A 21604-nucleotide genomic window follows, 5' to 3' on the forward strand; every position below is an offset into this window, starting at 1 on the left:
AAGTATAGAGTCTATGTTGCTGAATCATAGCCCAATAAAGCGGCATGCTGTCCCAATTAAGCGCAGAATACTCTGGGATATTCATCTATTGGGTTCTGTTCTTCAAGATCTGCCCCAATTATGCGGCTGCCCCTAGTAACCTGTGGACCCATTAAACGGAATCTACTGTATTAAGAAAAATACTTTATGAAAATATATTCAATGGTTTGCAGCTCAACTTTGTGAAGTTCACAAATGACAAAACGACTTCCATTTTCCTCCACGTATTTATTTTACTACGTTGACAGCAGAAGGATAAAGAAGGCTTGGATAACAGGAGAAATGGTCATAAAAGAAAAGGAGATGAGAAGAAAGTGGGAGAACGTTGACACCGAGCAGGGCAAAAGAATGAATAGGGAACTAAATTACGGTGAGAAACTAAGAGGGCAAGGGAAGCTTGGTGAAAAAGACAGTGTGAGGAAATGGAGACAAAAGGAGAGCTAGGCGCGTTATACAGTGGCGCCGACTCCATGTAGCCTGAGGGGGCCCAATCCCCCTTAAAAATTCGTTATGGGTGAGAAGAAAAAATGTGTCAGGCTTGTCGATTTTCTCCAGTGTGTCCAGAGATCGTGATTCGAGTTATCATGGTTCTAATGTTGATCATATGACTCTTCTAAAATGCTTAAAAAACTTAAAACTCACTACTTACAAAATTTTCCGGAGCAAGATCCCAGGTTTGGGCCCCCCCCCCCCAATATTTTTTGTAAGCCGTCATCCCTGGCGTTGTACGCCATAGTCAAGTTGCAATCGGGTGGCAAAAGAGGACAAGCCATGTCTAAAATTAAGGCTAAAGATGGGAGGATGCTAACGGAGCGAGAAGAGGTACAGAGTAGATGGAAGGAATACGTGGAGGATCTGTATGACGGAATGAACAGACCAGAGAGATTGAGTTTAGTGGAGGAAAGTGCTGTGGAGGAGTATAACCTTAGGCCGGGGATATTAGATTCGGAAATATAGAGAGCACTTCGCGATATGAAGGCTAGGAAAGCGGTGGGCGTGGACAATATCCCGTGTTGAATCAAATGAAGATGAGAAAAGTGAATTGAAAATTTAAAATGAATCGCCTGATTTTTTTCCAATAAGGGAGTACCTTTTGACTGTTCATTCCTTATTTGAGCAAGTGCACCTAGGTACCCCTGCCTGTTGAAAGCCTATTCAATGTTGTCTCTTAGTTCCTTGTTTGGCAAAGCACGCAACCAACCAGCGCCTGCTTGTTGAGAACCTGTTCACTGTTTTTTGTTCATACCCTTTTGTGTGAAACAGACGATCAACCAGCTGCTGCGTGTTGATTGGCTGTTCGCTGTTGTCTCTTCCACCCCTGTCCAGTTCCCAACCGAACCCTGGCTGTCAAGAGTCCGTTCACTATCGTCCCCTAAATGCTTGGAATAATCTACAAACAGACTACTAACTGTTTAAAAGCTGTTTCCATATGCGTATGCCGCAAGATTGTTTATAGGCTGTTCGTACTCTGTTCACCGAATTTCCAGCAGGCTTTAAACTCGTATTGAACTGGCATTATTGTTACAGAGGTTCTTGGTTACAGAAATCAACTCAGAGCTCGAGCCAACAGATGTGTGCTCCAATCACACGATTAGGGTGGGACGCCATCTTGTAAGGGCGTCTCAACTCGCTAGGCAGCATAAGGAGAGAATTTGTGTTATTTTATAGGCACAAGAATGAAATTATGATGTTTAAACATATGACTTTAATGGCGACTAGACTTATCCCTCCCTCATACCCCTGTAAATCATCACGTCAACAAGAAAGGAAAACAATAGGCAAACATAAATAGAATACGTCAGACAGAATAAGTCAGTCACCTGAAGATGTAACCAAGTTATGAAACCCGGGTCGTGCCCATATTAAAATAAAAGTGAGCCTTACAAAGTTTTATTTCTTTATTTCCAAGAAATAGATTGATTACCTTGGATACAACTGCCCAGATAGCACAATCTACCGATTCGATCGATAGATTTTTCTTCCTTATAGGAAAATCTACTAGAATTGGTAGAATATTAATAGCGTATCGCTTGGTTTCGCTGATAGTAGGGCCCGCCCGCCTTTGTGACGGTGCGGGACTCCTCGTCCCCGCCCTTCCTCCCCCGTCCTTTCCCTGGAGGTATCGTCGGGCTCTCATCGCGGCGATGCCTCCAATCCTTTTTCCTTTCTGTCCTCCCCCCTTCTGGGTACAGAGGAGAAAAGCTAGCGCTTACAGTCCCTGCCCCAGGAGTGTATCACTGCGAGCCCGCCCTAGGGTTTCGTTCCCACTGCCCAGATAGCACAAAGTAAGTATCCCATTCTTATGGTTTTCTTACGGAGAAACATGATGAGCTTATCGTAATCTAAGGGACTTATTTAAGGCAAGAATAAGATTCTAGGAAAGAATAGGTAAGGAATGCTGTTAAATATCCTTCTAAATCGTAAGTTGCTTCTGCAGGTACGCCAAAGAAGGCAGATCAACGTATGTACTACTGCTAAGAGATTTTCCTTACATGGTATTGTGGTATTCATTATCACAGTTAACCCCAATGATGGCTGATGAAATGAGCACACAAATCAAATCATAGTACATACCAAACCCCCTCACAGGATATTCTGGAGTGAAGACATACATAGGCTGAAACTGCCAGCCATCGAGAAGGAAGGACATAAAAAGCATCAGCCCCCTGCACTAGCGTACGTGCATATGTGTGTATTGGCCAGAGTGCAACTCCACTGCAGGATGTCTTCAGGGCAAGGTAAGACAAAGCTTTAATTTGCCAACGATGGTCAGCGGACATTACAGATATCTGGAAGACGGATGCTGATGCTGGGTGTTGCAGATGCCTACAGTAAAACTTAAAGGTGGCTCTCAAATGTAAGTTTTTATTTCACTAGCTGCAAAACAATAATTGAAGATAGCTGAAGAATATCTAAAATTCACTTGTCATAACTCATAATTTTTAAGCGGTATTGCAAGACGGTGAGGACAGTGGTGAACTTCCCCCACAAAGAATGACCTTAATCCATCCATCACTCGTCATTCATCCACCTCCACTGCGGCAAGGTCACTTTCCTTCACGACCAGGGATAATTGGGGAGGTGGATTACATTCAGGCTGAAGGGACGATGGAGTCTTGTCAATCATCATTTTCATTTGTTCTTTGAAATGCAGATATGTATGTAACAGCAAAATCCAGTACATATTACAAGAGCCATGAAATAATTCTGGGATTGAAGTCTACTTCACAATGTGTCCTACTTCTTACCTGAGTATCTTATCGTATGCGTGAGATTCTGTAGCACTACCATGTTCTAGCCTTTAGAGATACATACAGCTGGAACTTCTGATGAATGACACGTGAAAACCACCACAACATCTAGAACAATTCTTCACCAATCAGCCTTCATTATATCATTTTTCTAACAATGCTAAAAAGTTCCTCCTTGTCTTTCACTTTCAAATGGTATCGTGCCCACTGCTGCTGCATTTCCCAAATTCAGACTTTTTCCACAGCAAACTCAACCTCATAGATGTTCAACCCAATTCATCCTTACCTATTTACTCCTTCGTCCCAATCATATTATTTTCATCTTCAAGGTTTTCTTTGCAATATGTACAGCTCTATCATGTACTTTTTCTGTACTTTTTCTAACCTTACCAGATACAAAGTTAACTGTGAGAGAAGATGACTCACTTGTGAGTTAACTGTACATGCTTCAGGATGGCCATGAATAAAAATAGCTATGGAATGACTTTACGCTGAACAAATTTTCCGGTGGCACCTCCCAGTGAGAAATGGGTGGTGGAATCCACGTGGAACCCACGAGGAATCCACGTTGAGTGGTGGATATTTGGTGGTGGTGGATATTGAGTGGTTGGACCCACGTGGAATCCACGTTGATTTCAAGTGGATTTGTGGTGATTATCATAAAATGTTAAACAGAATTTCTAATTTGTGGAACTTAACTCTCTGGTGACATTGCGTCATTTATCATCCTGAAACCACGCTAGTTATGTGAAAATGTATCGCACATTCTATTTTTATATAATTCGTGGAAAGGCAGCCATGAGAGCACATGAAAAATCGTAGACACATATATAGAAGGTTTAGATATAGAGTGGTTGAGGTTTTAATGGTTTTAGGACAGCACCAACTGCTGTTTTAATTTTTCCACCAAATTTCCACGTGGGTTCCACGTTGATTCCACGACCAAAAACACGTGGTATCCACATTAATTTTCCACGTGGGTTCCACGTGGATTCCACCACCCATTTCTCACTGGGCTTTAATTAATGTTTTTAAGGAACAAATGGAATAGGCCACATTTAAGGTGAAAAACTTATCAGGAGCTTTCCATAAGATGATTGGACCAGTCTGCCACCAGCTCCCACGGTTAATAAAATGGTGATAAATGCAGAGAAGCATGAGTAAAAATGTGATTAAATACAAAGAATAAATTGGAGTTCCGAAATATGTATGTTGGATGTGTGATTTTTTTAATTCTTTGCATGCAAGTAAAATATTTTCTTTCCAATTCTAACCAATAAACAACATCTTTAGGTACGCCTCAACATTATAGTTACATTCATACATATAACATGTGATATGTTTCGAACAATTTCATGTCACTATAGATAGCATTGATCACCTTTAAAGCATCATAAAAAATAATTGTTCACACCTTCCCTACACATACTGAGCATGTAGGTATGTATGCCAGCATGCACTGTAGGTAAACAGAAACTTTCATTCTTTTCATACCTATGCAATGTGAACAAGTCAAAATACATTAATTGCACCAAAATGCCCGATGATGAACCACCCTTAAATTTTTAGCAGTAAATGACAAAGAAATGTAAAAGACTGAGTTTGATCGCATTAGATCCATCTATAATACACCTGGAATAATTTGCAATTAGAATGAATTTTCCATAAGTAATGAGAAGTTACCCAACAATAAGAGAAATACATGAGGAGCGATACCTCTAGGACCACACCAAAGCAACATCTCCAAAGAATTTTCGATGTAATTACGACAGCTTGTCTGACATTCAATATTTGAGCCTCAACAAGAGGTTCACTTATCCTGTCTAGAGTGATATCCATTCAATTCCTCAAAAACAAACTCTTTTGTGGTGACTTCAGGGAGCCTGATTGGAATGAAACACAGCAGAGCTCTCTCTTAGCACAATTCAGTATAATAACAGTTAGTTCAAGTTCGGAAAATAAGCTTTACCCAAGTGAAATTTTTGGCTTGACCAAATGCATTACAAAATTTGGTAATAAGATTTTATCGAATAGCATTTCTCAAACTTATCGTACTCACCGTGCCATGCCTTGAATATGCAACAAGCAGGTGGGATCAACAACAATAAGATTAACTCAACAAAATTATTAAAACACATGGGCTGACTTTATCAAACACCTGTACGAGCAAATGGAGAACATTACATTACTTAATCATAGATAAGTCATAGATTAGGTTGGGAGCCGTTAGACGACAAGAGGCCAGTCGTTAGGCTTTGATCATTAGAGCAATCAAGAAGATAACTTTCCTAGTGACATGGAGAACATCATCAAGGCTTGGTTCTATATTTCTAGATCCATTAGAATCAATAAAATAAATGGGATATTTTGCAGGTCAGAAAGATAAGGGAATCAGTTCTTTTCCCAGAGAAACTGATTACTTTAGCAAATGAACTCATGTGGTCCAATCTATCCGTACATGTCACTTGTTCCTTTTTGAATTCTCACACATCTGGAGTCCTAATCCCCCCTGCCACTAGCCATTTGCTTGTTTTAGAACACCATCAGGCACATAGCCAGAAATTTGCTTGAAGGGGAGTTTTTGTGGTACACAAATAGCCTACGCTAGTAATTTGATGTCAATTCACATGCATTTGAAAACCACATACATATTTCATTTAATAAGCAATAACTTTCATTTGCATGATGCTGCAATTTACAGATACAGTTAGTTTTCACTGAAATGGCCACAGATTTGATGTATAATCTAATTATAGGCACCTATTTCTGCAATCCACAAATCATCGATACATTTATTAAAAATGACTTTGCAGCAGAAATTATGAAATGTAGCTGTAAGGCAAAATGGGAAATGGGTGAACGTGGGCAAGCAGCCTCTTGAGCAGACGTAGGTATTTTGGGCAGTTGCCAGAAGGAAAAGAGGCCCTGCAACCCCCATCCCCATCAAACCCAGGACTTCAAGCTAGGGATGCCACAGATTTGAGAAATGGAGAAATTTATAAGCTTTAAACTTTAACAAGTAAGTTAACCCATGACGTCGAAACCCTGGCCTTCGCTCACGCTCCACACTCGTTTTCTGTTCCTTCATCCATTTGTTCCCCCAAACTGTTTCCCCCCCCCACCCAATTCCACATGCTCCCACCTCTACTCTGTGTGTAAATGCGGAGAGAGTGTTGCTTGTATAACAAATTGAAAATGACACAAGGTGTTGAAACCTGGGTTGGTTGTTGTTGGTTGTTTTGGAATTTAAAAGAGTGGAAATTACCATTCGTGTTCTTTCATCATGGATTTCATCGGAAGTTGATACAAATGTATTCGTTGGGCATTCCAGTATCGGTAGTACTCTCCAAACACTCTTCAAGCAATAAAACACAAGCGAAATTTAAAAAAAAACTGATTGTAAAATCATCATAGTAGCTGTTGTAGAATACCAAAATATTTGCATTACTGGTTTGAGCAATCATCACTAACGCTTAGGGTCAGGGGGATGGAACCAGATACTTCACGACTAACCTTAGTATTAGTTTCTAGGTAACTAGGAGATTATGATCACCTGGTAAAATATGCTATGAATATCAGATATCCCAATTTTATAAGAAAGGGAGAGAGTAGAGAGACAATTTTGGCTGTATTTCATTCTCACGTACGATTACGCTCAAGCAATATAGTTCATAGACTAGCAAGCAACACAATATATTCATAATTACTCCTGGTAACACATTCCTCAATTCCCAAAAGTTTTATCCACAATTTCAATCACTTGACATCATTTTTTTCATTTCCCTTCCTCCTATAACAATAAAGTTTGATTTTATGATCCTCATAAATATCACTGCATACTTGGTATTCCATCTGCTCTTGCGATCTTCAATCTGGCACTTATGTTCAGAGCAATTGCAAGATAAAATACTACTGTATCAATACTTAAGACACCACAGCGATTTACAGAAAGAGACAAAAATGTTCAGCAGATGAGAGCTATTCAAACATAAACTTTAAACTGTCTCTTGGTCAAACTTCAATTCATTTCCGAGATCATAGAGTAGTTGTGTAAATTAGCTTATTTGAATTATTTATTTATAACCTATCCATGCCCAAGTTCTGCTTTTATTAATTTGCAATGCTTTGATTTAAACAAAGCATTAAAATATACTCACTCGTTGATCAATGTGTTGTGTAGCACTAGGGGAAACATTGAAGACAACATGACACATTTTGGCTGATAGGATGTGTGTATGCACCACTGAAAAATGAAGAGCATCTCGATCCTTATAGGTAGTGTGCAGTTGCATATACAAATCTTTCACAAATAAGAGCACTGCTCATGCAAGTAAACCACATGATTTGTGCATACAAAGATACAGCACTTTCAAGTTTGAAATTTCAATGAACAATCAACACACTTCGGGGTAATCACATGTGTGCTTTCAAAAGATCACATTCCCCCTTGGGATATGAAAGGCCATTAAAAAGTCTCAATGGTCAATGATAATCAGCACATTCACTGCTTTTCATTCACACTTACACACGCACACATACACACAAATATGTACACACATGAATGAGTATCAGACAAAATATACATTGATATAACATAAAAATGTCTCGTTGAGAATATACCTATATGTATACATATGTTTACACATCCACGTTTCCACAATGGATATCAGGAATGTTGTGATGAACCGGTGAAATAGCAGTGTTCCGTGCATAGCACTCAATACAAGGCTATTGCCGGTTGCAGAGAGGTACTCAATAGCTGGAGTGGTCAATGGCCTTGAGGCCACAAACAAATTATCTTCTAGCAGAAGACCTGTAAATTGAGGAAAAGTTAATGATTAATATGTGAATATGACGTTAAGCCAATAAAATAGGTGATGCACTAGATTTTGTGCAGTAGGAAATTGAAGCACAATTTAGGATGATAAAGCATATCATTGGGCTACATGAAGTTATTATTCCATCTCTTTTTATCTGTAAAAACTGATTAACGATAAACCTTCATTAATTACCACAAATGCGTTTCATGCTACATAAGTATTTCATTAAAGATATGGAAGCCACACACTGAATTCAAAGGTTTCTTGAACAATATTTAACATTACGCTATCCAGGCCATCATCGATGATTTTTTCTGCGATACTTATGAGTCAGAGCATAAGGGTAAACTGGTATAGTTAGGCCACCATAGTAGTAGTATTGCTAAATTTCATAAAATATACAAATGACATCAATGTATGATAAAGTAAATTTAGTGAAAAACTGTTATCAGAAAATAATATGTACTACATATTACGTACTTAAAAAAGGTCTATTTCACAAAAATTTAAATATACATGGTTGTGAAAGTGAAATTATCAGTCCCACCCTTCCTCGTAAGACAACTATCTAGTACAGATTAAGAGAACACATTATGTACTTTAAACAAAATGCTAATTTGCGATTGGGAAATAGTGCAATTTACAAATAGAAATAAACCTTACATTTCGTTTTCAAGTCAGTCAGAAAAATGTGGAAACAAAAGAACTGTCAAAGCTAATAGCCAATGCAATTATCACTGGAGTAGGAACTCCCATTTTGTTAACCCATCACATGATACAGCAACATATCTACCACATCATCATCATCATCACTAGTCAACAATCCTAGGATTAGTTTGACGCAGCTCTCCACTCAGTTCTCCTATCAGCTAATCTTTTCACACCTACGTAATTCTTCTCTTTCACATCTCTCATTACTTGTTCCATATATTTTGTCCGAGGTCTTCCTTTTCCATTCTTGCCTTCCACATCAGCCAAAATATTGTGCTCTAAGAACACCATAGCCTCCAATGGCACCAACACATGATCTCCATTTGGCGCAAGTAAAATAGCAAATGCAAACAATCTGGCATAAAGTGGAAACTAATGGTTAATGAAATACTTTTTTCATTAAATAATATAACTAGTATGTGATGCTAACATATAACTTGATTTTGTTAATTTGCTAAGGCAAGTGGATTTGCAGAAAACATACGAGAAAAATTAATTTGAAACATTTAAAAAAATATATATTCATTGAGACACCTGCTTCATCATCCCTCTTACACATGTGTTAAAGAATAATGTTAGGAGGGGGAAGGATTTTGTGTATGTGATTGTTGAAGAATAGAACAGAATATGTCAGTGTGATTGGCGTGGCTCTGCCACCCTCCTTCCCATTCTCGTTGGATGCGCAGTTCCAGTTCTCGCTTCCTATTGTCGGATCGCCCAGAATGGGGCCTCTCTCTCTCGTGTGATGACAGGGGAAATCTTTAAGGCAATTTCGTGAGCATGATTCTTCTGCATTCATCACCCTCCATAGGCTTACATTATAGGATGTAACAAGGAGGACTGATGTGAGCCCAATGCAGAATATATCCCCCGCACGGCCGTGAGTGCAACATCAAATGATCTCCTCATGAAATGAGTGCCTCTCTCAACTCACCTTTGTACGCTACCTTTGTATGAGTGGTATGACCAATAACACAGTAACAAGCAATGCCACAGGAGATTGCAGCTCCACCGCTCCGCAAACAGGATCATCAATCAGCCTCTGTTGCTGAGCAGCTATATGGTTCCGATACGCTGCATCCAAGGGCTCTATATCATCTTTGCACCTGTCTCCTTCAGCCTCCAGCTTGCTCTACACAGAAGCAATTCAACACAAATTAGACCAATGCAATAGAAAACCCAGCACATTAAGCACTGAGCAGAGCTCCAAAGGTCATCTCTCACAGCCGAGAGCTTCCAAAACAGGCTGAATGGAATAACAAGTTAAATGTCACATTTTGGCTTCCTAAGCAGATGTTTAAAATTAATGCATAGGTTATCTTTTAAAATGTCAGTAATCAATTCAACATGTTATTTCTTAATATTTCCAGCATTTGTTTCTGATGGCATTTGAGGTTCATTCCACTGATGAACCAATATTAATTTACATATCATTAGCACTGTAATCAATCATTGGTTTCTGCAATCGGACATTCATACATAGTTATTTAAATATGTATATTATGAATAGCTTCATTCCTACGTATGCACAAATAACGTTTGCAAAAATTGGATGCGTTACTATTTCAAATCAAGATCTATGAATTTAAAACCAAAACTGGTCCCTCATCATCATCACCATTAGTCAACAATCCTAAGATTGGTTTGACGCAGCTCTCCATTTCTCTCTCCTATCCGCTAATCTCTTCATAGCTACATATTTATTCTCTTTTACATCCTTTATAACCTGTCCTATATAACTCATTCGGGGCCGTCCCTTGCCCTTTGTCCCTTCCACCTGTCCTTCAACGATTGTCTTCATCCGACCATCGTGCCTCAAAATGTGGCCAACTAAGTTGTCCCTTCTTCTGCTTAATGTTTTTAGGAGGCTTCTCTTTTCTCCCACTCTCCTTAGCACTTCCTGGTTACTCACACGGTCAATCCATTTTATCTTCATCATTCTTCGGTAGCTCCACATTTCGAATGCTTCCACTCTCGACTTCTCTGCTGCTGTCAACGTCCAAGCCTCGCTTCCATAGAGAAACGTACTCCATATTTAGCATCTGATGAATTGTTTCCTTACTTCTATGCTGGTATTTTCAGCTGTAAGAAGATTCTTCTTTTTGTAGAAAGCCCTCTTCGCCTGCGCTATTCTACTGTGTATTTCTTTCTTGCTCCGTCCATCGCCGGTAATTCGGCTTCCCAGGTAAGAGAACTCGTTCACCTCTTCAAGCCTATGCTTTCCTAGGTTGATGTTTGTTTTAGCCTCCTCTCTTTTGCTGCAAACTAATATTTTAGTCTTCTTTTTGTTGATTTTCAGCTGATATCTGGCCATTGTCCTTTCCATGTTTGTCAACGTCTTCTTCAAATCCTTCTCTGTCTCGGCTATGACTGCTATGTCGTCAGCAAATCGCAGCATACTAATTTTTTGTCCGTAGATATTTACACCCGAAGCTTTCTGCTTGATTTCGTTGATGGCTTTCTCTATGTAAACATTAAAAATTAAGGGGGAAAGCGCACAACCTTGGCTCGCCCCTTTTCTTATTCTTGCTTCTGCACCGTTTGGTCCACATTTCATCACAGCTACTTGGTTTTTATACAAACTATGAATAATTCTACGATCATTGTAGAGTACGCCGATTTATTTCAGAATTCTAAGCATTGAATTCCATTCCACATTATCAAAGGCCTTCTCTAAATCGACAAATGCTATGGAAGTCGGTTTGTTTTTCTCCATTCTCTTCTCTATGATCATCCTAAGAGCCGAAATTGCTTCCCTTGTTCCCCTGCTTTTCCCAAATCAGAATTGGTCCTCATCCAGGAATTCTTCTGCTCTCCATTCAATTCTCCTGTGAATGATTCTTGTCAGAATCTTCGACGCATGTGTCGTCAGGCTTATGGTCCTAAATTCTTTGCACTTCTCAACTCTCTTCTTTTTGGGTATGGGGATGATGATGTTCTTCTCGACGTCACTAGGTAAATCTCCTGTTGAGTACATATCACAGATAGTTTTATACAGTTGAGTTAAGACCTTATCTCCTGCATTTTTTATTAGCTCGGCTGGAATGTCATCTATTCCTGGGGCCTTATTCTTTCGCAGGTCTCTTATTGCAGCGTCAAATTTCGATCTTAAGATGCTTGCTCCAATGTCATCCTTTTCAACTTCACTTTCCTCTTCGATAACTTTTGAGCTAAGCTTGCTTCCGTTGTATAATTCCTCCAGGTATTCCTTCCATCTCTCGGCTTTGTCTTCGTTTTCAATCAGAATGTTTCCATTCATGTCCCTTATGGTATTACATTTTGTGTTTCGTTCCTTGATATGGTTCCTCACTATTCTATAGGCCGCTTCCACTTTCCCTTGTACGAGGTTATTTTGTACGTCCTCACATATGTTCCTCATCCACACCTCTCTGGCTTTCCTAGCTTTGCGGCAAATCTCATTCTTTATTCTCTTGTAGCAAGCCTGTCCTTCCTCAGTATTCGTATTCTTATACTTTCTCCGTTCTTCAATGAGGTCTAGGACTTCATCCGTGATCCACTGCTTTTTCTTAACACATTTTCTTCTCCCTAGAACTTCTCTAGCGGCCTCCTGAAACCCACTTTTTATGTTAGTCCAGTTATTCTCCATTGATTTTTCAGTCTGATCTAATCCTATCTTGCGCTCCATTACTTCTTGAAAGGCCTGCTGATTTTTTGGCTCCTTTAGTTTCTCTAATTGCCAGGTGTTCTTTGCTGATTTCTTCAATTTCTTGAATTTCAGATGGCATTTCATCATCACTAGATTATGATCACTGTCGATATCTGCCCCCGGGTAGCTTTTACAGCCCTTTATCTGGTTCCTTAACCTCTGCTTCACTAAAATATAGTCTAGTTGAAATCGTCTTTTGTCTCCTGGCATTTTCCATGTGTATCTTCTTCGCATGTGATTCTTAAATAGGGTGTTGGCAACCACTAATTTGTGCTCCGTGCAGAATTCCAGGAGCCTTTCTCCTCTTTCATTTCTATTTCCTAACCATATTTTCCGGTTATTCTTCCAACTGGTCCCTATCAACAACAAAATTTTATGTTACTTGCAACCATGAATTGTTGCCTGAACAATCATTTAAAAACTAAGGATTCTCCACCGCACACAGTCACCTGGTTACTAAATTTATTTCTCACAGACAATAATTAGGGCCAATTGACATCTCAGAGAGGTCTCTGAAAGTTACATGCAAGTTACATCTGAGACCTCACATGTGGTATTTGATCGAAGAGGTATTTTTACTCATTGGGAGACCATTCCAACTGAATAACAACATGAAGACTTGCACTAAATCCTTTATAACTTGAGATAATCGTATTAAAAAGAAAGTCTATAAAATTATGAAACAATTTTCTCCAAACTGAAAAAAATGGTGTCAATATAGCATGAGCGAAAAAAGCTCAGTCATCATTGATATATACAAGAATACAAACCTTCTCATGAGAAATACTTTTACTTATGAGACGTTAGAGGAGAGAACTTTGTAGCAAGAAACTTATTATGTACATATTTAGAAATTGAAATCAACACAAATCACCCATGTTTTAGAGAATTTTCCCATTGCTGCTAATTATAATAACTCAACTTAATAATTTATTTAATGACAAAATGTATAACGTAAGAGTGCTCACCTGGCACACATCCTTACATGGAGGGCATATGATATTACCCTTGTGAAGCCATTCATTTGACCATATCTGGATGGTAACCACTTGACCAGCATAGAAGCAAGTGAATGTACGATTCTCTATCTGGAAGATCAATTCAACAATAATAAGCAAATTTTTGACACATATTACATCAAAATTTATCTAACTTAAATTTCAAGTACAGTTTGTTTCATGATATCAGTTTTCATATTGGTTGAACAGTCCTTGCTGATAATGAAAAGTTGCACCCCTCAACGAGGTACAACAGACAATGAATAAGTGTGAATGTGGAGTGGAGCTGGCCCATGGCCATTTGGATGATACATATATATGTATATATACCTGGATGTGCAATCTGCCGGCATGGCACGATGCTTGGTAGCACCCAGCGCCCCAGTGGCCCCACTGACGAACCACCTTGCACGAACGCTCTTCCCACGGCCCCCCCTGCTCCACACACAACGATCCCTCACCATAAGACTCCAGCGCAAAGTTGTAAGGGGATGCTGGGAAAAGAAGGATAAGATCGAATGAAGGCAAGCACATACTGCACGTAACAGGAAAGAAAAGCAAAAAGTCAAGAAGAAATTTATTTACACCATGGACGAAATTCGCCACGAAGACATTCGGATTCAGAAACAAAATGATTCCAGCTAAGCCAAATAATTTTTCCTAGGCAAATTTAATTTTTGGAGTAAATAGCTTCCACCTTTGAAAAACACTTCCTGAGTCCACACCGTTAAAGCCAAGGGGAAGCCAAAGCAGCAAAAGCCGACTCTCCACCCCTCAACCTCTTCCATCAACCCCATGGCCTTCACACATCAGTCGTTTCCCTTTCTCCCCCTTCTCCTCCAACCGTCCTCGCCCACCCCCACCTCCGCTCATGCTCTTAAAAATGGAAAATTTTGTACTCTGTTAATGTCCTCTTAATGTATTCTCCCTCCGTAGCCCACCTTTCACTGCAGTTAGTCACCCCACCCTCCTCCCCCATTCCCTCACACTCCCGTGGCTTTCACAACCCAACCCCTCCCCTTCCACCCTCCCCCTCCCTCTACCGTTTCCCCACTCCTCCTGGTTTATACGTGCAGGTATTTAAGATGATCCATCAATGCACTCCTCGCCTGAGGATGATGCAGGGCATCGAAACCATGGCAGTGATCTAATAAATATTTTACGTGGAAAAACATAGAGTAATCTTCATTCAATATGAATAAATTCCACGGGGCAATGCCTCAATCCATCAGCCCCATTGAGTATTGCATTGAAACAAATGACTTTGAACGCAATCACAAACACAGCAGGCTCCCGATTATTTGGCTGAGATTTATCTATAGTGTTGTAAGGATAGGGAGTGTATTTCATCTTTTTTGTACTTTACTTCTTATTCCTATTGTCAAATTCATGCAATGTTTAATTAATGAGTATTTATTCAATGAAGATTTAAGAGTGCATTGATTCCTTGTATAATATTCAATTATGAACGATGTACAGTGAAACCACCGTTTAGCAGAATCTCGGGACCATCATTTTTTTCAAATGAGACAATACACATTCCACTTAACTCAAGGTCTGACAACTCATAAAAGACCACAAAAGTCAAATCACGTCTATTACATGCATCACCTGAAAGGTTGGTTGGACTCAAATTCTACATTTAGACGAAATTGTTTTGAAATAACAAAAGACCAGCATCGCATTGCGGTTAAACTTGTTTATTTGAAGAAATTAACATAAAAAGCGATCCATACAATAACCATATAATCCATCATTTTTGTCTGTTTTTCCTTTTTTCCTGTCTAACACAACTCTCTACGTTGCCAATAGCCCCATGTAAGATATTACCTCAATAAATCAGTGTTACCTTTGTTGAGACTGCGTTCTGCTAGTTCTAAGAATGAAACCAACATTTCTCCTTAGGATTTTTTGTTTTCTTTACATATGATGATTATATTTACTTCTTCGTCGGATTTGTAGGTTTTGTCTTCTTTTATACTGCCTGTCAGGGAAGCGAAACATTGTTTAGCAGTTGATGTTTTAATACTTTTACTGCCAAATTAATCCGGTTAATGGCATCCAGCCCTGATATTTTTTTGATCGCCACTAACACTGTATTCGCAAATTCTGCAGCAGCTTAAAGTGATTGCATCATGTAATTCCTACATTGTGCCTTAAGCAATCTAATTACTCCCTGATCCATTGGCTGAGTGATGCTATAATACAGTTGAGTTTATAGTTGCATTTACCAGAAACCAGGATAGCTCCACATCACATCATAGTTGCCGATGTTGCCGTCGACATCACGGATGTTAGCTCCGAGCCTACGGTCAGTTCACAATCAGTTGACGCCACTCCTACCCAGGTAAATCGTAAGTCAAGTGATACTGTAGGTATCCAAACCAGAATGGTTACACGGAGACAAACAAACTCTACGGGAAAAGACTCCACGAACTTGTGACTATATTTTCAAAATGTTCAATGTTTAAACAACAAATTATGTGACGTAGAAATTTTGCTCAAAAGTGATTTGATTAACGTTGATGTTCTCTGTTTTGCCGAACACTGGTACAACAGCTGTGATATAATGTCCATAAATTTTCCAGGCTACACTCTTGGTAATTATTCTTGCAGAAGTGTGTACAAAAATGGTGGGACTTGTATTTTCCTCAAAAATGGTATTAACTTCAAACCCATTGACTTAACTGACCTTGTGCAAATTGAAAAAGACTTTGAGTTTTCAATTATCAAACTGTTGAAATCTAAGATATTTATTGTGTGCCTGTACAGATCTCCAAATGGTAATTTTAATACCTTTATTGATTACCTAACAATACTACTGGAAGAACTTTAAAAAAATGGGAGTTCTATCATTATATGTGGAGATCTCAATGCTAACTTCCTGCAAGAGCATTGTGGTAAAGTTTTACAAATTAAATCAGTTTTGGATTCATTTCAAGTTAGGGCCTTATTAAGCGAACCTACCAGAGTTACAAAAACAAGTGTGACCATTATTGATCAAATAATGACTAACCTAAGTAAAGATAAATGTAGTGCTTCAATTTTCAACACCGGCTTTTCTGATCATAAAGGTGTTTTAGTTAGCGCAAGTTTGAATGAAACTTTAAACCACAGCTCCTACTTTGTGTATAAAAGGCACTTTCATACAAACCAAATGCAGCTGCTGGCTTTTGATCTGGAAAATGAAACATGGGAGGATGTTTATGCAGCGAACACATTTGATGAAAAAATGTATGCTTTTATGAGCAAACTCAAATTTTATTTTGATACTAACTTCCCTGTCATGAAATGTAAAATTTCAAACTCACAAAAAGTTAAGAATACTTGGCTGACAAACGATATCATTAACATGAGTCATTATAAAAGGGAACTGTTTGAGCTTGCCAAATCATCTGACAATAATATACTCAAAACTGATTATAAAATCTTTAATAAATTTTTTAAAGAAACTGTTAGGAAAGCCAAATCTGCATGCAATGATCAATTCATTGCCAGCTCTAAGAATACCTCTAAAGCAGCTTGGCAAGTCATAAAAAGGGAAACATGCAGTAAAACTAATGTTTCAAACTTAGAACTCACTTTAAGGGGCAATGTTCTAACAAGTCCTAATGAAATTGCAGAGGCTTTTAACAACTATTTTGTGGAATCTCCAGGAGAAATAATTTCAGCAATTAAAAAAAAAGAATTGCTCTAGCAGAGCTGATGTCACCCAAAGAGTTTTACACTCAATTTTCTTGTACCCTGTAACTAATGATGAAATTATTGGCATAGCTCATACCTTAAAAAATAAGTATTCCTCAGGAGTCGATGATATACCGGACAAAATAATAAAATTTTCCATACCTTTTATGAGCAAACCTTTAATATATATTTGTAACCTATCTTTAACTGATGGAATTTTTCCAAACTGCTTCAAACTAAGTAAAGTCATACCACTTCATAAAAAAGGAAAAGTAAATGATGTAGAAAACTTTAGGCCAATAAGTTTGCTACCAGGATTCTCAAAAATATTTGAAAGGATAATGTTTAACCGTGTAGTGAAATATTTGGAAACAAACTCTATACTTTCCAAGCATCAACATGGTTTTAGAAGAGGTAGTTCAACAACTAAAGCCCTTCACGAATTCATCACCAAAACACTTACTGCAATTGATACAAACAATTTGCCAATAGGGGTATTCTTTGATCTCATGAAGGCTTTTGATATTGTCAACCATGAAGTCCTTCTGGAAAAACTAAATAAATATGGGATTTCGGGCATAGCTAATAAATGGTTTCATTCGTATCTATAGGAAAGATTTCAGCTGGTTGAAATTTCTCATTTTGATTCATCAACAAACCTAAAGCTAAATTTTCAGTCTGCCAAAAGAGCAATGAAATCTGGCATCCCCCAGGGCTCGATACTCGGGCCCCTACTCTTTTTGTTGTATATAAACGACTTACCAAGTTGTGTCCCAGAAGCTGAAACTGTTTTATTTGCAGATGACACTAGTGTATTAATTCAAGGGACTACTCCAGAGTCATTACAATACAAAATAAATTGTACCATGAAATCTTTTCAAAATTGGTTACATGATAATCTGTTGGCCATAAATGTCCAAAAATCTGTGTGCCTAAATTTTAGCAAAGAACAGTGTACATCAGTACAACTTAACGATGTTGACCTCTTATTTGCAGACAATGTAAAATTCCTTGGTGTTGTATTCGAGCCATCCTTAAAATGGTCCTCACACATCAATTCAATAATACCCAAGCTAAGTAAATCTCTGTATCAGCTTAGATATCTTCGCCTTAGCGGAAGCTTTAATATTCTGAAGATGATATATTTTTCTAACTTCCAATCCATACTGGCATATGGCCTCATTTTATGGGGCAGTTCCTGCCACAGTGCAAAAATTTTTAAATTGCAAAAGCAGGCCATAAGGACTCTCTTCAACCTATCTTATAGAGAGTCCTGTAGACCTTATTTTAGTAAGGCCAGTATAATGCCCCTACCCTCCTTGTATATTTTTGAACTCATTCTGTTTGTTAAAAATAACATGAATTTATATGAATTAAACTGCAACATTCACCAGCATCATACCAGGTCAAACCTAGATATCCACATCAAAACTAGATCTACCACACTAAATACTGAGGGTCCATACCACAAAGGAGCAAAACTCCACAATTTACTCCCTCAACATATTAAAAAAATCAACAATTTTTTTAAATTCAAAACTGAGCTAAAAACATTTTTAATACAAAAACCTTTATATTCTACTGATGAATGTTATGCTGTATGTAAAGGAAAACTTAAATGAGTTATGTTGTATGTAAGGAAAAACTTAAATGTAAATTAATGTATTAAATATTGTCCTGATGTATCTTTAATTGTCATTTGCGTACATACTCTGTTCTATTGCCATTGTTTGTTTGTTTTTTATCCTTTATGTAATGTAACTTGACGAAGCTATGCAATTGTATTGCCTTCAGCGAATAAATTATTATTATTATTATTATCAGCAAGGCAAATTTTAGAGTGACAGGTTGCATTATCATGGAAAAGTTTGCCCTCCCAACCTATCCTCTTCATTTCAGCATTGAAACTTTTAAGCCACTCCTCCATGATTGAAGCTGTGTTCTGTGCCGTACTTTTTTATTATTTCCCCATTTGATCAGTGGCTTCTCGAGTTGGAAATAAATAAAATAAATATGTATAAACAAATTTATTAATTTTTAATTAAATTGTAAATTAAATACATAAATAAATTTCAACAAGTTTGAAGCATTGTGGTCGAGTTGATTTCCCAATGACAAGAGGTTTTAGGAGCTCCCCTGCCATATATGTATGTAGATGTAGATATGTATTGTATTTTTGCTGATTTGGTGCTATGTGCACAGGGACATGTATTGTGTAAAAATGGTTTTTTTTAGGGCTTTTTAAAAATTATGTGGTACTAAGTATTTTGTTTTGCATTTTGGTTTATGTATATTATTGTGTAATAACTTTATGTTACCACCCGACTTTATGGTCGACTTGTAACCAATTATTTAATAATAATAATAATATATCCATCCAGATTCATTGACATCATTCATTCATCTATATTCAGATTCATTCTTCTACTATTATAGATAATATTTTAACGAACATTGACTTAGGAAATGTAAATACTGAAGTAATTAAGTCTCACATTTCTGATCATTATCCTCTGTTATGCAAGATTTTAATCTTATCTCCTAGTTATTGTAAGAAAATTTATAAAAGGCAGTTTACAGAGCAAAACTTTAATATCTTTAATAATATGTTGAAGGCCCATGAATCATGATTGGTCTAATCTATATCAACTCAGATCCTATAATGACTCATTTGAGTATTTTTATTCTTTATATCAGTATTATTTTGACATTTGTTTTCCCCTGGTCTCCCAAAAAACTAGAAACTTGTATTTAAGTAATAGAAACCATTGGGTTACTGACGAAATACGATAACTCTCTCGGAAAATGAAGGAACTAGCTATTTCCTATAAAAATAAATATAACTCAATTGATTGCTTGGAGTATAGAACATTTAAAAAAATGTACCGTCAAAAGTTACAATTGGCTAAGAAAACATTTAACAACTGTAGAATTCTTAATGCCGATAATAAATCTAAAGAAATTTGGAAGATCATAAAGGAAGCTAAGAGTTCTATTAATGATCATCATGATTTCAAATTACTGGACTCCACTGGTAATATTATTTCTGACTATTTTCAAATGGCATCTAACTTAAATGAGTTTTATTTGTCCCACCAGACTACTACAAATACTTCACTTCCTGTCAATCATTCTTTAAACCCAAGCCTGCCTAATTCTTTGTACCTGTTCCCTTGCTCTGAATTGGAACTGATGAACATCATTAAAAAAATTCCTAACAAAAGTAGTCCTGGTATAGATGGCATCCCAGGCATTGTGATAAAAAAATCAGCTAATTCTATCAAGGAACATATACTTTTTTTAATTAACAAATCCTTACAACTTGGAGTTTTTCCTGATGCCATTAAATCTGCCAAAGTACCACTATATAAAGTGGTACTTTGGCAGATTTAATGGCAATTGTAACTTTTGCCTTTATATAGTGGTACATTGTACCACTATATAAAGGCAAAGGTAGCGAACAGGATATGAATTCTTATCGTCCAATATCCTTACTAAATCAGATAGGGAAACTATTTGAAAAGGTCTTCCATAATCGACTTGTATCATTTCTTGAATTTTCCAACCTTTTGTCTGGCTCACAGAATGGTTTTAGGAAAAGCAGATCTACATCTACAGCCACCTATCATTTGGTAAATTTAATACTTTCAAATCTTGATAACAGAATCGAAACCTTGGGGCTATTTTTTGATTTTTCCAAGGCTTTTGACCTAGTCAATCATCAGTTACTCTTGTCCAAATTAGGACACTATGGTATTCGAGGTATCCCTTATAACTGGATAAAATCTTACCTCAGTGCAAGGCATCAACAGGTTATTTTATCAAAGAATGGCACTAATTTTATTTCTCCCAGTAAAGAAGTTACATTAGGCGTACCCCAAGGCTCAGTCCTGGGCCCTATCCTATTTTTACTTTACATTAATGATCTGCCAAAAATTTTGCAGACGGTTCAAGGAGTTGAGCCAATTTTATATGCTGATGATACTAATGTAATTGTATCAGCACCATCGTTAAACAATTTGTCCTTGAGGGCATCTAGAGTTTCTGAACTCCTGTGTGAATGGTGTACACAAAATCTTTTGAAACTCAATCCTGACAAGTCTGGACTTATATACTTTTCCAATAAAAATAAACCCCCTGCTTTATTGACCATTGATCTAGGGGGATCACGCATACCCCAGATTTCTAGTTCCAAGTTTCTCGGAGTTGTTTTAAATAAAAATGTGTCATGGGACGAACATATATGCAATCTTCGTAACAGGTTGAACTCTATTTGCTTCCTTATCAGAAGTATCAGGAAAACTGTAAGCCTTGACATTTTACTCTCAATTTATTACGGAGAATTTTATTCTTTAATTATCTATAGTATTCTGTTCTGGGGTTCTTCCACCTTTTCTGATTCAATTTTCAAAGCTCAAAAATGTATAATACGAT

General features: G+C 37.6%; 1 protein-coding gene across 1 annotated transcript in view; it reads right to left on the bottom strand.

Moving 5' to 3' along the window:
• Window positions 1-4498: 4498 nt before the first annotated feature.
• Window positions 4499-21604, bottom strand: part of LOC124163742 (leishmanolysin-like peptidase) — a 357882-nt gene continuing 340776 nt past the window's right edge. The window contains exons 13-16 of the mRNA XM_046540817.1: window positions 13817-13980; window positions 13457-13576; window positions 9756-9953; window positions 4499-8103 (exon numbers count right to left, since the gene is read on the bottom strand). Of these exons, the coding sequence (XP_046396773.1) occupies window positions 9765-9953; window positions 13457-13576; window positions 13817-13980 (473 nt within the window). The 3' untranslated portion in view covers window positions 4499-8103; window positions 9756-9764. The remainder of the gene's footprint in view (window positions 8104-9755; window positions 9954-13456; window positions 13577-13816; window positions 13981-21604) is intronic.

This window comes from Ischnura elegans, chromosome 8, assembly GCF_921293095.1.
Source record: "Ischnura elegans chromosome 8, ioIscEleg1.1, whole genome shotgun sequence".
Taxonomy (NCBI): Eukaryota; Metazoa; Arthropoda; class Insecta; order Odonata; family Coenagrionidae; genus Ischnura; species Ischnura elegans.